At 34.7% G+C, this 23304-nt stretch overlaps 1 protein-coding gene across 1 annotated transcript in view; it reads right to left on the reverse strand.

Annotated features, from left to right (window-relative positions):
- Positions 1–325: 325 nt before the first annotated feature.
- LOC145683458 (actin nucleation-promoting factor WAS-like) overlaps positions 326–23304 on the reverse strand; it is a 57480-nt gene continuing 34501 nt past the window's right edge. The window contains exons 2-5 of the mRNA XM_081754792.1: positions 17165–17392; positions 15739–15838; positions 6091–6376; positions 326–570 (exon numbers count right to left, since the gene is read on the reverse strand). Of these exons, the coding sequence (XP_081610918.1) occupies positions 6162–6376; positions 15739–15838; positions 17165–17392 (543 nt within the window). The 3' untranslated portion in view covers positions 326–570; positions 6091–6161. The remainder of the gene's footprint in view (positions 571–6090; positions 6377–15738; positions 15839–17164; positions 17393–23304) is intronic.

The raw sequence follows: 23304 nt of genomic DNA on the forward strand, positions 1-23304 counted from the left end.
TCCTGAAAGAATACGGGATTGCGTGCTTGGCATTCTGCATATGCGACTGGTACTGTAAATAAGGAATTATAAATGAAGTTCGTCTCTTTTCTAGTAAAAATTAAACATCTCTGTCGATAGGACTTTTAAAATGGAAACTAATAATACATAATAAGTTTCATCATATGAGTCGAGACCAAACTTCTGATTACTTGAAACACGTGTTGAAACGTAATTATATCGAACCATTCACGTAATTATATTCGAACCATCGAAAGGTAATTATATCGTATTCATTTTTAATGAAACTTTTCATTATATAAGAAAGAAGAAAAATTATTGCTGGTAAATGTTTATTACAAGGAAATAAAGTTACATTATAAACCTAATATACAAGAAAAAGTTCTCATTGTTTTTATATGTATATAATAGTAATTATTATAAAAGATACAAATGAAAACGTATCTTTCACAAATATTTCCCTTCCTTTTCATTCTACAACCCTCTTGGACACTATAGCACTGCACAATACCTGTACTATTCTTCTAATATCTGTCATGTCATTGTCCTTAAACGTCATCTGAACAGCACCTGTAAAAATGTTATATCCAAAGTCACTACATGGCCCTTCTTTTATTAAAAACAAACATGTATTTGGACCTAGGAATTTCAATATTAACACAGTGAAAGCGCTGTTAATGGATACCTCTATAGTATATACGTTCATTTTTTGTTACGGTAAAAATATATGTAATATTACGGGAATGGATACAGACAGTATTGTTTCTCTTGCTCACATGCTTTAGTGACCTCTTCGGAGCGGATAGGACATATTGTCTTTTCATACGTATTTGAAACAAAAAAAATGCATTCCGCAATTTGAAAATAAACCTCTGATGCAGTACAGTAGACAGAGTACCACCTCCCTACAAAATATTGTCATAAGCCATTGATATGGAAACCCACCATACACAACAGTTGCAACCTGTGCCTGTTTAATCGTGTATCAGTTGCATGGTTAAAGAATTCCATGTGAAACTTCCCCCATTTCCTAAAAAATTCTCTCCTCTTTTCCTTTAGAACTGGATCGTCTATAATTTAAGAGATACAGAAGTAAATGTCGCACATGCCTACGCAGTACGCAGACGTTTAAAATCATTTTTGTTTCTTTAAAGAGGATGATTTTATCAACACCCCATCAGTAATTGAAACATTGAGTACGGATTTCGATATTAACATATATTCACATTTGTAATATATGTTATGCAATGCAATGCATCGACTATGCAGTGAAATATATGAAACAGGAGAGTGGCCAAAAGACTTCCTAAAGACGATCATGATACCGATGGCCAAGAAATCGAACCCAAAGAGATGTAAGGATTATATAACTTTTAGTCTCATATCTCATGCAGCTAAAATTCTGCTGGGAGTACTAAACAGAATGTTATGTGGAAGAACAAAAGAAAAAGGTGAGGAGGAACAGTTCGAGTTCAGGAGAGGTAAAGGCACAAGAGTTGCTATTGAATCGGTAAGGGCGATCGGTGAAAGATTTATAGAAAAAGGGAAAGAGGTGTATGAAAATGAAGATATGAAAAATGAACGATAAATAAAAAGCATCACGAGAACTGTTAGAAGATCTTTAAGACTATTGTAATAACAAAGACGAGACGCATATCTTGTGAGTGACTGAATGAAGAATTACAGAAAGGAGTCATAAACAAATGCTAGGTATTGTGAATAATAGTATAAAAATGTATTTGAAAGTAATTAAAAGATATTAGGATATTATTGGAGAAGAAAGTGTATCTTGAGTAACATGGTAGAAGATATGGTGGAAGGAAAATAATGAAGTGGAGAAAGATTAAATAAAATAGTATTAAAATATAACTACTACGTCAAGACGAAGTCCCCTAAGGGTCATGACATCTAAATATGTAGTAAATGTTAGGGTAATATGTTAGACGGATAGTATCATCGAAATAATCACGTACTGGTAATTGCATATTACTAGATGAGGATCTGTGAGAAGAGACTAAACACAACAAGATACTAGAATATGTCGTAAGGACGTAAGATTATTAAGAATTATAAAAGGGATAAAAGTAAATGATTATGAAAATAGTTTTATATAACAAGAGAGACGAATAAAATGAAGATATAATAAAGAAAATAAGTGTATTTGGGATTCTTTTTAGAGTGAGTGTATGTAAGGTATAAACTGCATTTACTATTCCGAATGGCTTTAGATAATAAGAAATAACTGCAACATTTTCTGTATCCTAATAGATATTTTTAAAGAACCAATAATGGCGCAGCGTTTCTAAAGCAAAGCAAATCTTAGCTCTCATCTTGGTGGAAACATCTGCAACAATTGCTGGATGCAGATATTAAAATTTGGATCTTATCGGAATTACAACAGTGCGACAAACAAATTGCCTTGTTGAAGGAAGAAATTTCTCTGCTAAAACACCGTAATCAGTGTAATCAGCCACTTATAACACTCGGACGAAAAACGAACTACAAAACTTCAAGCGAGTTGAGTATTGGTGTATCTTCCCGATCATGTAAAAAAGTTGTCGTAGTGCACACATAGATATGGCTTTTTCTACAGAAACTAAGAGGTATTTCCGATGTTGGTTTATTGGACATTGTGCAAGAGCCTGATTTTTCAAAGAAATTAAATCCTTTGTTTCAATTGAAACAAACAAAAATAATTAGACTGATGTTCTTTCTACATTGGTATCCCAAGAAGAACACAGTACTCCTCTGATGTTGGATGGAAAACTAATTAACAGGAAAACTTCACCTAATGTAACTAAGTTACCATCAGATGTTGCCAAAGTATGACGGTCCATCAGGAAATATATACCTTCATAAGTCAAGTCACAGTCACTTCCACTCAAAATGAAAAAGGAAGGTCTGTTATCTGTAACTACTTTGAGGAAAATGAAAAAGGTTGAGAAGGAAGTTCAACAACAGGAGGAAGAAGTGAAGAAAGAGGTGGAAGAGAAGAAGCACAACTTTGATGGTTTCTAAACATATCAGCAAACGATCGGAAAATCAAAATCGTCAGTTGTACGTAAGAAAAATATCATGCAGTGTGACGAAAAGATTTATACAAATATAGACAGTGATTCGGGAATTACAAGGAACACCGATGTTCTGGAGCAGTTAACTTCAGATGACAGTTACTCGCGGTTGAGGAACAGGGTGGGGGTTTCGTGTATACATGGTTGGAGATTCATGATGATGTCCAGCGTACCGTGTCATGATTAGAAGAAGAGGAAAGGAAAGACAAAAGATTTTGAACTGTGAATTTACAAGCAAAATGTAAATCTAAGAAGTCGGTTATTTATATCTTACGAGTAATTATATTTTTAATGTGTAAAGGGGGGGGGATGCTGGGGTAATATATGAGACGGAAAGTATCATCAAAATAATTACATACCGGTAATTGTATGTTGCTAGGCTAGGCGAGTAACTTCACACTTACTTAAGATTTTGAAGTAAATTTAATTGGGGTCTACCAGCATTCTACTCGTCCCCCTCAATTCTGTAATGCCAGAGACATGTATAAAGTTATTCCTTGATGAGACCTCTCTAAAAGTTCAAAAAGTTTCGAGTGCCTTAAGCCCATTATAGACGAACAAATATTCTATCAAATATATCACCAAAGTGGAATTTGAACATGTATGATATCAAGTTGTATGCAACTTTTTGGTTGGTTACAACATTTGATGCAACTGTTGTAAATTAGTACTTGTACTATTTCTATCCAACATTGTATCAAAGAAAAGAAACGAAAATCGCTATGCGGAGACACTAAAATCGAGTATAATGTGGACACGGAATGCTGATATTCTTTTGATGTATACTAGCAGTGATTTGTGTTATATAACTATAAAATTAAAGAATATTAGAGCTAAGTACCGCAGGTGACTTCCCAAAATTGGCATAGATTGAGAATATTCCGTGAAATTAAAAAAAAAATTCTTTCACTTTTCTTGATTTAAATGATTTCTTAAGACGTTCTGGTATGTTATTACTTTGGCGCATGCTCAGATTATTGCGTACAAATTGACAATATGCCTGCATACGATGTGTCTGGAATGATAATGTGCTATCTTATTATATGTAGTTATTTCTTCACGAAATTCATTCGTAATGTCTTAAAAATTGTTTCTCAGGGTAGGAGTTGAGTTCATGAGCGCAGATTCATTTTATGAGGACTTTCTTTAAGGTATAAATACGCATCGGACGAATACCATTTAAAAAGAGACTGCAGAAAAAAAAAGCAACTTACGATAGGTGGTCATTAAAAGCGAAGATGATATATAACCGATTCAGAGCAGGAGTACAGCATGGAACCTACGAGTTAGCACAGGGTTGGTTCGCAAGAGACAGCGGTTCGCAATTTAATATCCTACAGAACCCTCTTTAATATGTACTCTCTCATTTTAACTGTAACACCTAACATTTGGTAATTGTTTAGTAATAGGGGGCCACCACTAACGAAGTCAGAAAACGTGCTCTGCGGGACTCTAACCCGCCTCCAATCGCTAACGATCGATCGGCAATACTGTCTGAATTAAATGTAATTAACTGTGAATAGAATATCTTAAAAAAGTCAATTAAAAACCTGCCCCCCCCCCAAAGCTAAACAATAGACTAACATTTTATGACGGACTATTTATTCTTAATCAGTGTCCCAAAGTTACAAAAGTTACTCGAAAATTAACTGAATTAGACCAAAGTTAAGCATCGGGGCAATAAATAGAATATAGATTCATACGTATTTACTGAACAAGAAAGGAAGCATGAAAATAAGATTTATTTGGGAATAGCAATAAAGGAGGGAAATGAGACAGAAGTAACTGTGAATAGTCATTCCATTCATTTCTACGACCTTATTCATTATGGTTATACCAGCAGGTACTACCAGAAAACTACACAGATACGTTTAAGTAATCTAACAATTGAATCAAGAAATATAAACAAATGAGCAAGTATATTTATCTTTAGGGTTAACTTTACTACGCCCGCTCCAGCAGGTATACTTACTCGGGAACGAGAAATTACACACTAATAATTTTATGGAAATGGATCAAAACTTACTTAACCTTAAGCTAACCCGTTCCTAACCCCTACCATACTTATTTATATCTTACTCTATTCTACCCTACCCTACTCTACTGTACTTTTAAAAAGGGCCTTACTTACCGATGCGCAGCTGGAGCGTGACTGGTAAAGTTTACCCCATCTTTATATTCGATCGTTTATAATGGGAGCGAAAGTTTTAGCTAACTTATTTGACCAAATTACCATCAAAGAAAAGTTTGATACAATATTTGATGGAAAAGTATGACGATGTATAATAATACACGAAACCAATTTCCTACCTTGACATAATATACTGCACCTGTCTATTACTAGTTCCAAGCAAAATTATCTAGGATGTCACTAATGATATAACGGTTTCATTGGCAAGGCAGTAAAAGGTTTGTCAATCACAAAACTTGTCAAGTATGATACTAGATAGATGGGAAGCTTTACTCAAGAAATTTGACATTATGAAAGTTATGAGAGCTCAATTCTTTTGCAATACCCATATTAATTTAGATTTATTATAGAATATCATGACGCTTTTCAAACAGACCTTTTTAACTGTAGGTAATTTTAAGAAAATAATTTTAGAAAGATGACATTGTTTCAAGAACATCATTCGAGTGTCTACTCTCTTCATTCTATGTCTAACTTCTTTTATGAAAATCAGCAATTTTGATTTAGGCTGACTAACAATTGTTATAGCTTTTAATGAGTTGCACGTCTACGTGACCTCTGAAATTCGATTAGGACATGTTAATCAATTAATAGGCTTAAAGAATTACTATGTTCGTTGTGGTTCCGTCATGTTTGAAAATATTGTTTTTTCACGAATTTCAGATGAACCATAGGTGTGTCCCGAAATACTATCCTTTCTTGGTAAGATATTCCTCATTTGATCAAATAGTATAAATGTGATAATAATCAAAACAATGAAAATAAAACTAACTAGTAAGATAATTTCACATTAATACCACATAGCGATATAATATGTAATTGCATTACCTTCTGAAGTGCCACTTTTATTCATGGATCATATACTGTACGTGTTTAGCTCTCGCATTAAGGTTCCTTTCTTAATGAGGCATATACTTGAAGTCACTGAGAAAATAAGTATTGAAGTATTCATTGTTGTTTCGTTTTCCTGACGTTTCTAATTTACGTTGTTGAAGGATTGCATTCCCATATCTCATCTGGTGTAAACGACCCAACGTCGAGCTGCCAGTGGATGTGATAGATATGTCAGGTCTATTTTGACACATATTCGAAGTCCTTAAAGTTATACATATATCTGCAAATAAAAGGCAAATTAATATCGTTAATTCAAATTAGCTTTATTCTGTTTTTAATAACAGCCATTAGTGCACCTTATAATTTCCATAAAGTACACTGAAGGAAATAGGCAAATTTTGCAACCGATGGTAGCGTTCAACTTATTAGTGTTTAAAAATACCTTTCGTTGAGAGCAGTATAAAACTTATTTGCTACACAAGCATAAAATCAATTATACTCACTAAATGGAAGTCGCGGCTTCCATAGTTGACAAACTATTGAAGTTTTCAATGTGAGAAGTGAAAGAATATTTTCAAAAACTATGATCATTTTGAGCCAGACATCACATTGGAAAAGTCTTGTTCTTATCTGCATCAGGATTCGCGACAAATGATAAAGGCTTAATATATACAATAGTGTTATATATATAAATGGTGAATGAACTAGAGCGGCAAAATGAATCACGGTGAATGAGCGGTGATTCCTCACATCAATCAAAATAAGGAAAAAAGTTCATATGGACTTGTTGTCAGAAGTGCACAGTTTCGTAGCTACAGCTGTCCAAAACAGTGGGAAAATGAACTTTGGGATCTAATATCTCCAAAACTATTAGCCATTGAGCTAAGTCGGCATGTTATTGTCTTAGATTTGCAATCTGCTCTATCCAAAAATGCATGATTCGAAATCATTTCAATGCCGGCGCAAGGGACTCCCTAGAGGAAGTGGGGGTCCCAGATATTCTGTTAAGACAGACGGATCCGATTCATGACAGGAAGAATGACGTGCCGCAAGTAACAAAAAGTTGTTGATAGACCATTGATATTTTGAACAGAATCAAAATGGCGAAGGATTTTTGATATGTTTTGCGTAGTTGCATAACTATAGCAGGGACTAAATGTCGTGGATAAAATAAAATTCAATAAAATCATTACACATACAGGTTCGTGACCCACAAACATGACCTGAGTACTAAAGGAGGCAGACATTAATAATATTTACTGATTTTGTCAGAATTGGTGCAATGGAGATTTCCGAAAAAAAAATGAAAGTATCCCCCGTAATGAAACGAATTAAAGAACAATTGATACAACGTTCTTCATCACAAACTCACTCGGTCGTGAATCTAAAGTGAGACCCCACGCCATATGAGTGCAAATTATCACTGAGTTGCCATGTACTCCTTTTCCCCCTTCCACGTAGCGAACAACAAATTTTTGACAACATAGGAAGTGATGACACATAAAAGCAACAATACTGGTTAAAAAAATTCTTAAGAAGGTAGATATCGCGAAAAGAGTTGGTAACGTATCCTTCCAGATTTGTTTTAAAGAAATTAACTTCACAGTGTTGCCTCTCAGGCTGAAGGACGCTGATGATTAAAGAAAAATGAAAAATTGGGGGAATATGCTAGACAAGGGAGAAACCCATCGACACTTCTGGAAAGATACCTGTGCATATTGCTGATCAACATAGAAAGTTTCTTGGCCATGTGGGTGACGTTGTTGGTAGTAGTAGGAAATAGGATACGTGGTGTTGTCAGGCAGTCACAATGGTGAGAATGTCATTGAATGGATCAGAGACTATCAAAGTAGCACTTTGAAAGTATCATGGAACAGCACACGGACATGACTGGGAACAATAGTACGATTCATACTGACAATAATCCCCCTCTATTCACCTCTACTTTCCTCTTTGATTTATAAACATATGTGATTATCGTAGGAACAGCGAAAACAAATTGCAAGTAGTTGAAAACTCATTAACGGGTACACTCACATTTGCGACACCGGATGAATAATATCACGAGCCACCTGTAATCAAGGGATTCCGGGTGCGCTTCCTAGGGGATGGAAGGGATTGAAAGCCAACGGGAGGTCATGACCATAATTTTAGTGGTATCGGTGTTGAGAAAGGTCATAAGACTATAACATAACGAGTGATGTAAGAAACCTATCTGTACCTGAGGCAGACCCTAAAAGTGTAAAAATATGCAACACGTTTTATTTCGAACATGAGGAACCGTGCATCTGGTAGTCTATAACATAGATTCAATCATATATAAACTGTTGAAGTGCATATCAGCAATGTGTGATTGGTGTGCAAGTGATTCCGTAGAATACGTAAGGGATTCTCAGATATGCTCGGACGTAACGATTTGTCCAAACTATGGAAAATGTAAACCTTGACGAAATGCGTCAATGTCAAGTAGATTTAAAGGACATATATGGTTATTATGTCAGTTGTGCTTGACTGCGTGACAATAAGACAATAAGTCACAATAGCAATGAAATGATGACATCACTAGATATACAATAAATAGCTTTATACACAACTCTATAGAAGCTGCTGAAACCGTCGTCCTCGGACTTAAATAAAGGCATTTCAAAGGCGACGCAGTGAATCCTCAACACGTGTTAACATGTGTATGCCTCCCTGATGACATGGCTAGGGCAAAAATTCTTGCAGCTAGCCCTTTTTCAGACAGTAGAGGTGTTTCATAGACGAGAGTTTTCATATGCCCTCAGAGAAAAAATAATGAGTTTAGGTCCGATGACTGAGCAGGCCATCTCGCAGAACCACCTAGCCCTATCCATTGCTCCGAATACACATGATTCAGGTATTCCCGGACGTCATTTGAAAACGGGACTTGACTCCGTTATGTTGGAACCAAATATGCTAATGAAGTTCTAGTAGAATCTCCTCCAAAAGTTCTAGTAAAACGTTTGGCAAGAAGTAACGAAAAAGCTGCCCATTTATTCGAGCTGGTAAAAGAAATGGAGTTAATCTTCCAAAACACTAGCACAATTTTTTTTTTTACAATATTTACAATGGTACAGATTGAAAACGATCCGCATTAAAATTGGAAATGTTAGGGTAAAATATATTACTTTACAAAGATAGAATACCCGTGATGTATAATGGACTTATTTATAGAGCTGGAAGATCTGTAATTACAATAATAAGGTAGAATGTGACCTCCATATGTGCCTCCATAAGAGAAGAACTCCACACTCTAAAAACGGTATAGTGGGAACAACCAGAAGTATGACTGGATGCAACAATATGGCTCCAGCAACACTTATAGCTGGGAACATTTGCTAACAATAAATGTATTCAAAGCATTAAGAGATTTTTTTGGTTAAAAATAAACACTATTTTGAAACCATATTTTGTATACTGAGCAGTTCTTAATCTGTACCAAATGGTTAAATCCATCCACGTAATGCAAGGTTTCCAATACTAGAATAATTGCTTTAAAAATGGGCCAATCCATATGAAGTTGCTTTCCATCAATGAGGATTGCTTCATCATTTTTAATTTTTTGTTTATATACTGTTGACATATACATTGGCAGCATAAAACTAGTTTTTAAGAATTTTAATCTCGTCCAGTTATGAGTAGTGGTCCTTTTTATGAGTACTGCGTGCCAATTAGGGACTTTGCAGATGTTAGCATAAACTTCAATATCTTAGGACTTGGCTTTTCAAAGACATTGCAGCAAACTCCATTTTCTTAAGCACTTTCTCTACTTTAATTTTGTCTCGTAGCATGAAAAGTATAATTGAACCCTACTATGCTATTGCTCCCTAAGTTAAATATCGAAATTTAACAAATTCTACATTTTAAAACCTAGGTTTGTAATGAAGGAGATAATGAGGGGCTGATCCTCAAATTTGATGAGTGATGCCTCTGGTGCGACGTGAAATAATGCCCCATATATAAAAAAAACTATAGGATAAATTTCAACTTTGATATTTGACTGTGGATGAAGTTGTGAATGGGAAAACGCATGTTTATGGCACTCTCAACCATTTGGTTCCGAACTAAATACTTATATCGAAGTAACATTTATAATAACACTTAATATCGTGACACTACACATAACTAAACGAGTTTTATAATGTAATAAGAGTAGTATAGTGGTAGTGCTAGTAATATTTCTACCTGTCACACATACGTTAATAAATTATAACACCATACCAAATATTATTCATTTGATTACTTAATTACATAACTTATTCTAAACACGTCAATTACCTTATTATATGAGAGAGATCGGGGATTTTGATAGTGCTATAGTAATTTAATAATCACAACGATTCCTAGTCTGTTTATTTGAACATATTGACTAATGAAACAAAACAAGCTGGATTGGTCCTCACAACAACTAAAATGCGTATAGCAATGATGCTTGACACGAGTGCCAGCATGGTAACTGAACCAATCAGCTTTAGTGATTACATGAATCTTAGCACAATATTAATAATACATAGGTTTACTTGAAATATTCAAATCATGTTACTCATTAATCTTACTCATACTAAATGAGGCGGGCGCGGTGGCTCAGTGCTAGAGCGCTCACCTCCGGTGCTTGGGGTCCCTGGTTCGATCCCAGCTCGCGCCGTGTGGACTTTGTGGTGGACAAACACAGTGCTTGTGGGTTTCTCGGGGTTCTCCCGTTTCCTCCCATTTTCTTCATTCCACCATTTCACTCATTTCTCATTATCACCGTCTCCTTTAGCCTAACCGGCATAAACGTGGGACGTTAAACTCAGAGATTTCATTCCATTTTCATACTAAATGAGTTATCCTATTTTACGTAATTTTGACAAATTACTAATAATACATATATAAGTGAAGATGAGAAAACATGTGTAAACACAAGTAAATGTAAATCTGAGTAAATATTAATCTGAGTCCTGGCGCAAAGGCCTAAGTTGCTTGAGGAAAATTAATCGGACCAATGCCACTATTGGTAAACATTTTATGCTAAAATAGAGACAATAAAGAAATGATGTCCAACTTACATGTCCATGAAGGATTCCAATAATAATATTACAATACAAAATTATGTATTCGCGACTACCAAAGTCTCGTCTCCTTGAGGCTGAAAGACCGTATCGAATCGTGAATAAACCACGACTGATAGTATATCAATTTACTAGCAAAAGAACTAGCAAATGAACCCTCTGGTTAAATTTACCATAGATTATATACACACTTGTTTACCACTTTTAGATCCTTCTGTTCTCTATTTCTGGACTATCCTGACCGCTAAAAGTTGATTTCTGTGGCGTCGATACGGAAATTCTTACTTCTCTTGTCACAAATCTTTTGGTGAATCATGTATATTTTTGCTACACAAAGAGTTTCTTTTCCCTTTCACTTCAGATGTTTACCATTGACAATAGCTTGCATCCTACTTGTATCCGTGAACAAACTTCCTAAACCATTTTAAAATAAATTGTTTTGTTGAAACACTAAAAACTTTTGGTCTAGTCTATATTCACGCTATACTCCTCCACTTAGAAACATACTTCTGAGTGATCCTGAGTGTTCCAGAGCGACTGAAGGCACGCAAAAGGACGAAAGGGGGTCCAACAAAATACTGACTATTCGGTAAGTATTTTAACTTTTATTTTGTGGTGTGTTCGGTGTCTTTTTATTTGTGGTTCTAGCTTTCACTTGTATCGCGTCAATATTTTCCGCGCCAACCACACACACACACACACACACATATACATACATATATATATATAACATTTTTAAGTTCATTGAAAATTTCAACAAAAATTGAAATAAAAAGTTTTCACTAAAGAATTTTTAGCGAGTGCAAAAATTTTCAAAAATTTAATATTTCAAACAAATTTTAAAAGGCAAATCTGAAAGTAAAATTTTTCCAGAGGACTAACATTTTTAAACTAATATTTTTACAGTTAGTGCAATAATCTTCATGCAAAGATTTGCAACCAAAAACTGAGAATTCTAAAATGTTCAAACTACCATTTTTACTGATTACAGAATTTTCAAACCAAGTAATTTTCAGTGAATACAAGAATGTTCAATGTAGAAAATTTTCAAGCGAGTGCAAACTTTTCAGAAATTAAAATCTTAAATTTTAAAACAAAAATGCGGTCTAAATTGTCTTTCAGCGAGTTCAAATTTTTCCAAGTAAAAAACTTTTCAAACAGAAATTTTCATACGCATATTTTAAAACAAAAGAATTTAAAGAGTAAGTTTTCAGTCAGTGCAGAATTTTGAAAAAGTATTTCAAACTATTTTTTTAAATTAAAAATTGTTTTCAGTGAGTACTAGTCTTTCTAACTAAACAAAATTATATTGAAAAAATTTCAGAGTAAAATTTATGGATAAGTGCAAACATTTTCAAACTAAAGTATTTTAACAAGTGCAAAAAGTTTCAAATTAAATTTTTTCAGTGAATGCAGAATATTCAAACAAAAGGTTTCAATTGAGTGTAAAAATTTCAATTTGTACTTCAAACTAAATATTTTCGAAGTTAAATTTTAAAAGAATAAGTGTTTAGTGAGTGGGAAATTTTTGAAACAGATTTTCTGAGACTACAGAAATTTTCAATCTGAAAATTTTCAGCGAGTACAATAATTTTCAAAGAAAAGATTTTAAACGAAATTGTTCAACAAGAAGTTTTAAACAAAACATCTTTTTAAAAAATTCCAAAAATTTTAAAGAAAAATTTTAAAGTGATTAGGCACTCAGATTGCACCTGGATTAACTTTACACCGATTTACTTAGAATATGAGTTATGACTAAGGTTGAAAATATGGAATTGTTATTATTGGATATCAATTGGTTTTAATAATTACCTATAAGATTTGAAGTCTAAAATTTTTCATCTACGATCTTAGACTGGGTTGTAACTACAATTTTTGAGTTCGATGTGTGAAATCGTTTATGTATATCAATAGGTGTTAAGTAATTACCTATTAGTTTCTAGTTTTTGAGAGGCAGGGATAAACTGATTACATGCATCAAACAACTTTTCATCAATGATCTTAGACTACAACCTCTAATGTTCAAAATGTGACACTGTCAATCTGAGGCACAAATCAACTTATCAGATTGAAATAAGGATCTTATGTCACGAGTTGTCTCAAAGATTCAAAATTTGAATTGATGAACCATGCTTCTTGTAATATTTAAGAAAATCAGTTCCTATATTGATCCGTATATATGTTGTAATAAAGCATAATCGTAAGAAATAAATTAAATCAAAAAGTCCGAAATTTGAAATTTTAGTACCTTTATGAAATAAGATAGATCACCTAAACTTTCAGAGACATATATCAAGGTCCTATGATACGTACACAAGTCCTATACACATCATCCTAGAGAACGAGAGCCTCATAATACATCATCCAAGAGCAGACCCACATATATCACACAGGAATCATAATTCTAGGACCAAGAGACCCAAAGGTACAAAGCTGGGACCATGGCCCCTGATTCAAAATCCGATGTCCTCCGAATGAAAGTGAACCCATATATGTATTCATGAATTCCATCTGTTGTAATAAAGCCTCATCATAAAAGACAATCTAGGGTAAGGAATCTGCTAAATTTGATTTGTTTTTGGAAGTGTTATACCCATATAAGGAAACGAGGTTAAACGAACCATGATCTTGAAGCATGGACCGATTCAAAAATCCTGTGCCAACGTGACCCAGGGAGGGACTAATTTTGAAGACTACGACTAAGACTACGTGATCTCCGAGGACCAATAGGAATCGTCATGTGATCTAAACCCTCCAATTAGCGACGTGTGAGATAAGAAACTATCCATACTATTGAAGTCCGTGAATGAGATTATGTGACTATGTTCTTGTGAAGTTTAATGTCCCAAGATACAAAGATATTTCCAATATTGGAGAAGTGGTATAGCAAAAAGGTGGGGAGGATTGTTGCTTTTGTTTATGAAAGAGCAACAAGCAGACTGTAAGTTAATTAGGCATCTTGTTGAATACTGTCCTTCTATTAATCTTAATGAGATCAAAATGAATCTTCCCAAACTTACTTTATGGAGGCGTACTAAAATGAAAAATAAGCTATTGATCTCTTACTGTTGATTTTCCACTTGTTTTACAAAACAGTTATATTGTAAAATTATAAGTACGAGTACGAGCTTCTTTAAAAAATATACACTCTCATATACTAATATTTATTTCCCTTCAGTGTGATGTTGAATTGGCAGTTCCTCAAAAAGGTTAACCATTATCATTGTTCCTCATCTATTGTTTCATAGTGTCCCGTTATTAGGTCCACGTCTCATACAGACTCGGTTCTGAAATGGGCACTAAACTCTAATGCAACCAACCAACCAATCTGTCGGAACACTATGAAATAATCACAATTTTTTTCTCAAAATTGTGTTCCCTAACTTTTTGTTTTGAGTTATATCAATGAATCTGTACAGTGTACATAGTGTAAGGATGGTTCTTTCAAGGCACACTTTTTTCATGAATATATCAGGGAAATAAATCAGATATTGTAAAATATAACATTCTTATTTTGTGTCCCAGTTTCCCTTGTGTAGTCTACGTATAAAAATCAATAAGCACAGAAATTTCAATTCTGATTCATCGTTGGAAGCAATAGAGGGAATACTAGCATTAAAATGTAGCAAACACATTCAAGAACGATAACTATATAAACATTTATGTCGCCATTTGCTTCATAAGAGTCAAATAAGCTGTTTGGTTCCTGGCGGGAGCTAATGAGGTTCAGATCCCACGTTAAGATGTAGATTCATGTCTTATATAGTATCACTGCTGAAAGGAACGCTAAACTTAAATCCAAGTTCAAAATGGTACCACAATCACATTACGGGCCTTCAATATCTTCTATGTTGTCCTGCATTGTTTCCCAAAGCCGTGCAGGCCGTCGTATGACGTTGGTGACTTTATTTATCTCTGCGACTGACCACCTTAATGTGTACCAAGGACGGAATATCTGAAAAGCTAGTACCTCATATGGGTTCTAACCATGGAAGCAGGAGACTCATAAAATCCTACTGGCTCACGTCTGCGAGTATGATGAACATCCGGAAACCAACTATGCCACTAAATTAACGAAGCTTGGAGTTTAACATTAAGAGTGTGCTACACAGTTTGATAACTAAATCGACCTATACCTTTAAACTCCACCCGTTCCTCAGTAACGGACGCCGCTATCAGTCCTTTCTGCTGATTCATCCACTTGGTCTGAATAATGCCTGGACCCATCGCTCAGCCGTCTGATATGGTAGTGGTTTGTTGCCACATGGTTAAGTAACCCTTCTTGACGCTGACGTGAATTTGCATCACGAACCTCTTGCATATTTTATCCAAGAACACCATTCAATTTTCATAAACACAGTTTAGTGCATTTCATACTACACTGGCCTCTTTTTTCCCACGTAAAACACCATAACTACTGGTTTTACCGACTGTTTTGGACATTCCACACTTCGATAATGGTTCAAACTATAAATGTCTATACCTTCTTGCTCATAATCACAGGTATATTCATCTTCCAACAGTGTTATCAGTATTTTATTTACAACCCTTATAGCAAAGACTTACTCACCATTGAACTTCTGATGTTTTTTCTGTAACTTCTGGAAAACAATATCCCTAAGAAGATTCCCTTCAGTGACATCAGCGAAATTAAAAGCCGCCATGCATTCCTGAAAATACAATAGTTGATATTTGGACTTAATAATAGTTGCACCAGAGAGAATATTTGCTTATGGTTGTTTATTTGTTGAATTTAGCGTCCACCTTCAGGACTAAGGCTACGTGAGATGATCACGCACTAATTAAGGTTGAATACGAACTACCGTCATGTTCTCAAAATTTCAGAATGTTCTCTCGAACTCGGGACTACGTGCACTAAAGGCGCACACTCGAGCCAATAGAGCAGCTGGTAGGTTTATTAGCTTAGTTTATGATATCATATATAATATCAAACTGCATATTACAAACTTACATGCATAATAATAATAATAATAATAATAATAATAATAATAATAATAATAATAATAATAATAATAATAATAATAATAATAATAATAATAATAATAAAAGCGTAGGGCTAAGTGGAACTTTGTTTTCGTCGTTTATTTCAAGTATGATCATTTCGTACGTGACCAATAACGAGTACTTTTGACGTGCTTCGCACTTTTGCTCTGTTCCCATTAGAATTACTGTTTGTATTTTGAATTAATCTTTGAGATATATTGTGATGTAGGTTTTCGCCCTGTATTTAAGCCAAAAAATGTCCTTAGTTGGCGACGGATTCAATCAAATGTGGGCACTGAAGTTGGCATAGAAGAACTTGGTATCAATATTGATCCAAATAAACCAAAGTCGGTTTTAATCTATGGCTTTGACCAATCTAACTGAATTTTATAGGCACTTACGTAGAAGAACACTGATCTTCACACCGACCTTGGTCTACAATGATAAAGTCTTATCTTAAATATTCACAGACAAACGGACGATATGATGGAATACTCTAAAAGCTTGTTGCAGAAGCTAAATCCCTGCTCGATTATGTATCCTGCGTTTACTTGCCTCTGTGGGTGACCAGGTTGTTATGAACAAGATGTGTGTTACTTCAAAGTAATAAACAATATTAAATATGTTTATAGCACACATAACAAAGTAAAGAAGTTTAACATATTCAAAAATATCCGAAGTAAAGAAAAAATATCTAAAGTAACCTGAAAAACAATATTAAAATTAAGCTAAGAGGTGCGAAAAATGAACCATAGGTAATATAATAATAAATAATATGATAGGTATTGATTTCAATCTGGTTCTGTTTGTCTTTCAAAAGCAATCACTCTTGTCTGTTTTACATGACGTTTCCTGTATACCAATATGAAAACAAAAACAAATTATTTGTCATAATGTTGTTAGTTTTATGCTCAAGAACTAATGCACAAGAATTCTGCTCAAATAATCGAGATTTTGCTGAATATATACAGTAATAAAAAAAACACACCAACCTGAGCTTCAAAAGTGTGAAAATATGTTCTTGGAACACAATATTGAAGATTAGTATACAACTCTTGCTCCCAGACTAAGCATTGTTCACCTGGTGAGAACATTTGGAAAAAGTACGATCGCCTTCTGAAATCCTTTACAAAACAGATTACTCCACAGCAAACTTTATACCAACGGTCGTGGTAGGGTGGTTCTGTCAAGTAAAGTTCAGCCACTGTTGTTACCAGCGCCTAAAGAATTGTAAAAGAACACACATTTGCTATAATTGCTATTAATACTCATTAGAGAGAGATGAAATAAAATAGTTCAATAAATATATAACTTGTGATGTTTGGACTTTTGCTTTCCCCATCGCCATCTTGATGACCATAGAAGTCTTTTTATATTTCTTTCTTTAAAATTACAACACTGGCAACTCAGTTTAGCGGGAAAGACCGACTTCGATTCTGGTGAAAGTTTACATGGTTCGGATTTCACGGTATGACATATGCACATGTCACATGGCCTCAGTGACGCTTAACTTGAAACTAACGGGCAACTCTGGAAATGTAAAATGTGTAACTTAATCTTCATAAACGCCTTCACCTTTACGACGAACACACTGTTTTATGTCCAAATATTTCATTAAGGTTTTAGATTCCCATCGAAAAGCTTCTGGTTCGAATTCAGAATACGAAGTATGGGATGGGATATTGCTTTTTCTGCCGTTGAATATAAATTAATAATACATCCCGTTTTTTGACAGAAAATGTTGATTCAGGGAAGGTAGACAGAGAAACACTTTAAAACGATGCTTTGGAGATGGTCTTCATCCTTGCTTACTTCATTATTTAGACCAGTGAAATTAGATAATGGAATTTAAGATTTATTCTTTCAAAATGAAGAACACAACTATTAAGGTCGTAGCCAGCCTTCAAGATTTGGTCAGACAGGCCCTTCTTCTTGTCGGCTCTAAGTATTATCGTAATAAACATAGGCGCCCAAAGGGGAGGGCAAGATGGGGCCCGAACCTCGCTGGCCCACCAAAATGTATTAAATATCTTAAGCTTTTCTCAATACAAAAAAAAAAATACCAAACGTAATATAGCAACCAGGAATTTGAGGCCCCGCCCCATAGAAAATTTTCATCGGGCGCCCATGGTAATAAATAACAGAAAAGTAAACGATCGTGTTTTAAAAGTGCAGAAATCAACTACAAATTATGTTCAACCTTAATCATCTTTGATTTACTAATACAGGGTGTCGAATATACAATGCAACCCGGAGTTTGGGTTAGTAGAACTTTTGAATCTGAAGCGATACACAAATAATGGTTATACCAAAATGAAGCTTTGTTCATGCATATATTTTTAAACTAGCAAGCAATGATTGAAGTACACTAAGAACCACACAGTGTTGCCAGATGTAACTGAAGGTGTAAATCTTTTTTTTTGTAAAACATGTCAATTGACTCATAACTCATAGTGTGGATTTTCTGTCTTTAATTTTCAGTTTGTTTAATTAGAGTAGCTTGGAAACTATAGAGTAGAAAAATATTTTTTCATTTCCACTGTTAACTAATCTGGTAAGGCATCTGTAAGGGGGAACTAGGGAAATCGTAGTTCTCATAAACTAACACTCTGAATTGGCAACATTGCTGATGTTTCAGTGCATCAAAAAGTGTGTTGAGGACATTATGCAATTCCTGAAAACAACGAAAAAAAAAACTTTGAAAATATTATGATAAAACTTTTCTTTACATGCATCCGGCAACACTGTTATTCATTTCTATGGGGCTACTTAAAGTAAGAGGTATACAAGAACAATTCTCAAACTATTCAAAACCTGCAAACCAACATTCGCAGTGTCATTAAGAAGATTAACACTTCTACCCTTCGGAAAGTTGCTGCCAACATGGTGAAACGTGTAAACCAGTGTTCGAATCAAAATGGGGTTACTTCCAGCATCGCTGTAGAGCTGATAACTCGTTTCGTAATAGTAGCAGTGTTGCCGGGTGCATGTAAGTAAAACTTTTATCATGATAATTTCAAAGTTTGTTTTTTATTGTTTTCCGGAATTGCATAATGTAGGTAAATCCTTAACGCACCTTGTGATGCACGGAAACATCAGCAATATTGCCAATTCAGAGTGTTAATTTATGAGAACTACGATTTCCCTAGTTCCCCCTTACAGGGGCCTCATTAGATTAGTTATGGGTGAAAATGAAAAAATATTTTTTCTGCTCCATAGTTTTCAAGCTACTCTAACTAAACAAACTGAAAATTAACGACAGAACATCTACAGGTATGAATTATGAGTCAATTTATATGTTTCGCCCAAAAAAAAATGACTTACATCTTTGGTTCCATCTGGCAACACTGTGTGGTTCCTAGTGTACTTCAATCGTTGCTTCATAGTTTACAAATATATGCATGAACAAAGCTTTATTTTGGTATAACCATTATTTGTGTATCGCTTCAAGTTCAAAAGCTCTACTATCCCAAACACCGGGTTGCATTGTATATTGTATGTATAATTATACTGTCACAAAAGAAATGCAACCCAAATTTTGATCGAGTGTATTTTTTGAAGTAAGAATGATAGAGACATGACTTTTGTGACAATGTTAGCGTTGTCTATGGAGATATTTTGATAATAAAACCAATGAAACAAAGAGTAACGTTAAATTCTAGTAATTGATTAAATGACCAGAGGTGTAATTAAAAAAAACTAACAAATTGCTTATGATCAATTGCGAGGATTAGAACTAAGAATTAATAGTGGTAATTCTTAATATAAATGTTTAGTACGTATCAATATTTATCGAATGGAACAAAAACTGCTTGTTGTTTTGCAGTGTTATCAGTTACAAAGGCCAGGGGCGTCGCAACCGAGAGGCAGTCGCCCCCCTGAAATTTTCATTTAGGGCAAGTTACTCGTTTTTCCCCTCCACTTTCAGACTGTAAAAACATCACACAGGAGTGATTAAATGAACTACTTTTTAAAAAATGATAATGTGAAGAAAATTCTCTATTCCAGATTCATCTTTGTCTTTGAAATAAGAGACCAGGCAGTTTTTCTGACCTCATGTTAGGCAGAAAGATTTAGGAAAATGAATCGGAAAGTCTATATCCGTTGGTGTACATTCTCAAATCATTGTAAATTCTTTAAGAATGGTTGTTTAAGCAATTGTAAGTCTGTAATATGGAACGAGTCGTCAAGCAAGATTTTAAAGTTTAAAAAAGATAATAGTCTAAATGCATAACAGGACATTTAAATATATATATTTTCTATAAATTTAAATTATCCTTACAAACAATATTCAGAGTGCAGTGACGAAAAATGTATCCCTTGTGAGCACTAACGAATGAAAGTATTTAGGACGTTCTTGCTTGAAGAGAGAACAGTGCAGGGACACGTTCACAAACGTCAGCAAGGACACTTCCGACGGGGATGTATGCAGGGTGGGTCCTGGGGCCCGGACCTCCCCGAAGTCAGAGATGGAGTGGGTCAGTGGGTCAAGTTTTCTGAGTGGTCAGTGGGTCCTGGGTCAACAGTATGTGACCCACTATGACCCACCACCCACGGTGACCCACTGTGACCCACCACCCACCATGACTCACTGCGACCCACTACCCACCATGACCCACTGCGACCCACCGACTCAGTATGATCTACCGACTCACTCTGCTCACTACATTGTAGACAATATCTTCTGAAGACTGGTAAATTTGTCTTCGTTTTACTTTCAAGACTTTCATTTCCCATCCTTTTCCGTTTGTTTCTGTCTACTTACCTGAGGTGAGTATATCTAAGCAAGTGAAAAAAGAACTTCAGGCATTTTTGGATATTGATATTTATAATTGTAATAATAGCAATAGGACTTATACTACTACTTGGCTTTCGAGACCTGTGAGTTTTTAGAGGAGCTAACTACTGGAAAAAATACATTTTTGGATCACTGTAATATATAAATTATTATATAAAAATTGAAAGTAAGTATGTGTGCCTGATCATCACGGTCAAATTGCAAAGTCAAATGAAATTACTTTTGGTATATAGTTAGGTCTTAATCCAAACTGGGATGTTATATTGCTTTCATTATAATGCATAATATCCTAAGGAGGTAGTGAGGATCCGAATTTTTGAGAAAAAAATTGAGTATCTCGCAAACCGTTAAACTTACGGAGCTGAAACTCAGTGTATTAACTCTTTATTGAAAATAAACAGAATGTGTCCTAGCATTTTTTAAAATTATTCTTTATGTGTGTGTGTGGGGGGGGGGGACTTTTTATATATGGAAAATTGGTGGTGAGTTGGTTTGTAAAAATGATCGAAAACTATCGATGTTATTTAAGAAAAAACTCAAATAAAAGTACAGCGCTTGGCTTCATATATTCATTGCTTTCTACTATAATAATTGCTGAAGCTTATGTTTATTATATGGAGCATTTACACCACAGAGCAATCAATCCATAAAGTTGTGAGAAAAATAGGCATAAAATTTGTACCCTAAGCTTAATTACACGGAAATTTTAAGTTTGGATAGTACGCATAGTTATATGAAAAGTTTTACACTTTCCCCCCCTTTACGTTGGTCTACTTACCTTGATTTGGAACTTTCAAATTTCATCCTTTTTTTCCAATGAAAGTATCGATAATTCAACATTATGATAATTTAATTGAAATTCATCATAATTTTTCACATGGCAAACAGCAGTGTGGTAATTGAAGGGGAAGAAGGAAGGAAATTCCCATTCACCTCTGAACACTTTCCAGAACCTCGTTCCCTTTTTCTTTCTAGACGGGGTAGGGAACTTGGTAATGACATCAAACCTTCATGTGTAATTACAAAAATTAAATTTATAAACAAATAAGAAATCATCAGTTTATCAGGCTTTAATTGATAATTTATTCACAAGATTCCCTATCGAAGGCGTGGTAGATCAAGTTTCTGTTCTCCATGAATCGACATTGCCAACTGACATGGTCAATATGGAAAAGATGTTGTGTGGTGATAGAGAGAGATACTTAAGTCTAAGAAGCAGATTGTCGATGAAGAGTTGCAGAAATCGGGTAGAAGTATTATCAATTTCCACGACAGAGTGCAAACGGGTATTTCCCCTTATGATTTTACAGATAACTGATATTAGAAATAGACTAAGTGCTCAAACATTGTCTAACTTATTGATCATCAATGTTAATGGCCCACCGCTAGACAAGCTCGAAATAGACGAGCTAGTTATTTCTTGTCTGAAGGATGGACATCATTCCGCTGCGGATGATTTACCACGAAAAAGTTACCAACAGGAAATAAACCTGATTTCAGATTTGTTTTAAGGTGGAAAATTACGAATTATGGAAAATGTATACTTGTATTACTAATGGCTTATTTGTGTTGTTCAACTTTGTACCTAATTTTTAGTAAGTCTCTTCTTTGTTTTAGGTAAACTACTTTGAATAAATATTCATAATAATTGCAATTATGCATATTTGTAACTTAAATTTACCGTGGTGTTTTAGTGATCACACAAATTACAATTATGAGTGTACTTTATGGAGATGCTCTCACATAGGGTACCCGAGCACCTTTATACACTATGAAAAACTGATTTTTCAAGTCTTTTGTGAGAAAAATACTGTGAACTGAGAAACAATAACCTTTTCCATATTGTACAGGGGTATTTTCCTGCGAATAGAAGTTTCTTTTGAAATGCGTTCAGAAGTTAACACTTGCAAAAATACTCTCTTAGTACAAGTATATTTTAGGCACACACTAATTTCCCCCCACCTCGAACTGTTTCACTTTCCTCACTGACAAACACTTTACCATTTTATATCGTAAAGGTCAGATCCACCGTTATTGTAACAGAGTACTGCTCGAGCTATTGACTAGAAATTCAAACTCCGATTAGTGACAATATCAGTCTTGTTTTATTACAGGTGTTAACTCTTTAGTCAGTACAGAAGAGGCCGTGAATCGTGTTCAGAGTTCATGACGATGGATTTTGTTGAGAGTACGCCAGTAGCTTGTTAGACAAAAGTAAACACTCATGAATATTCATGAGTGAGGACTTTTTTTTGACATGGTAGCACTTCGTAATACACGGCCAGTTGACAGTGTGAAAAATGGATACACTCTTTTTATCGCATATTAATGACA

The sequence above is a fragment of the Thermobia domestica genome, chromosome 4 (assembly GCF_964235325.1).
Source record: "Thermobia domestica chromosome 4, izTheDome1.hap1.1, whole genome shotgun sequence".
Taxonomy (NCBI): domain Eukaryota; kingdom Metazoa; phylum Arthropoda; class Insecta; order Zygentoma; family Lepismatidae; genus Thermobia; species Thermobia domestica.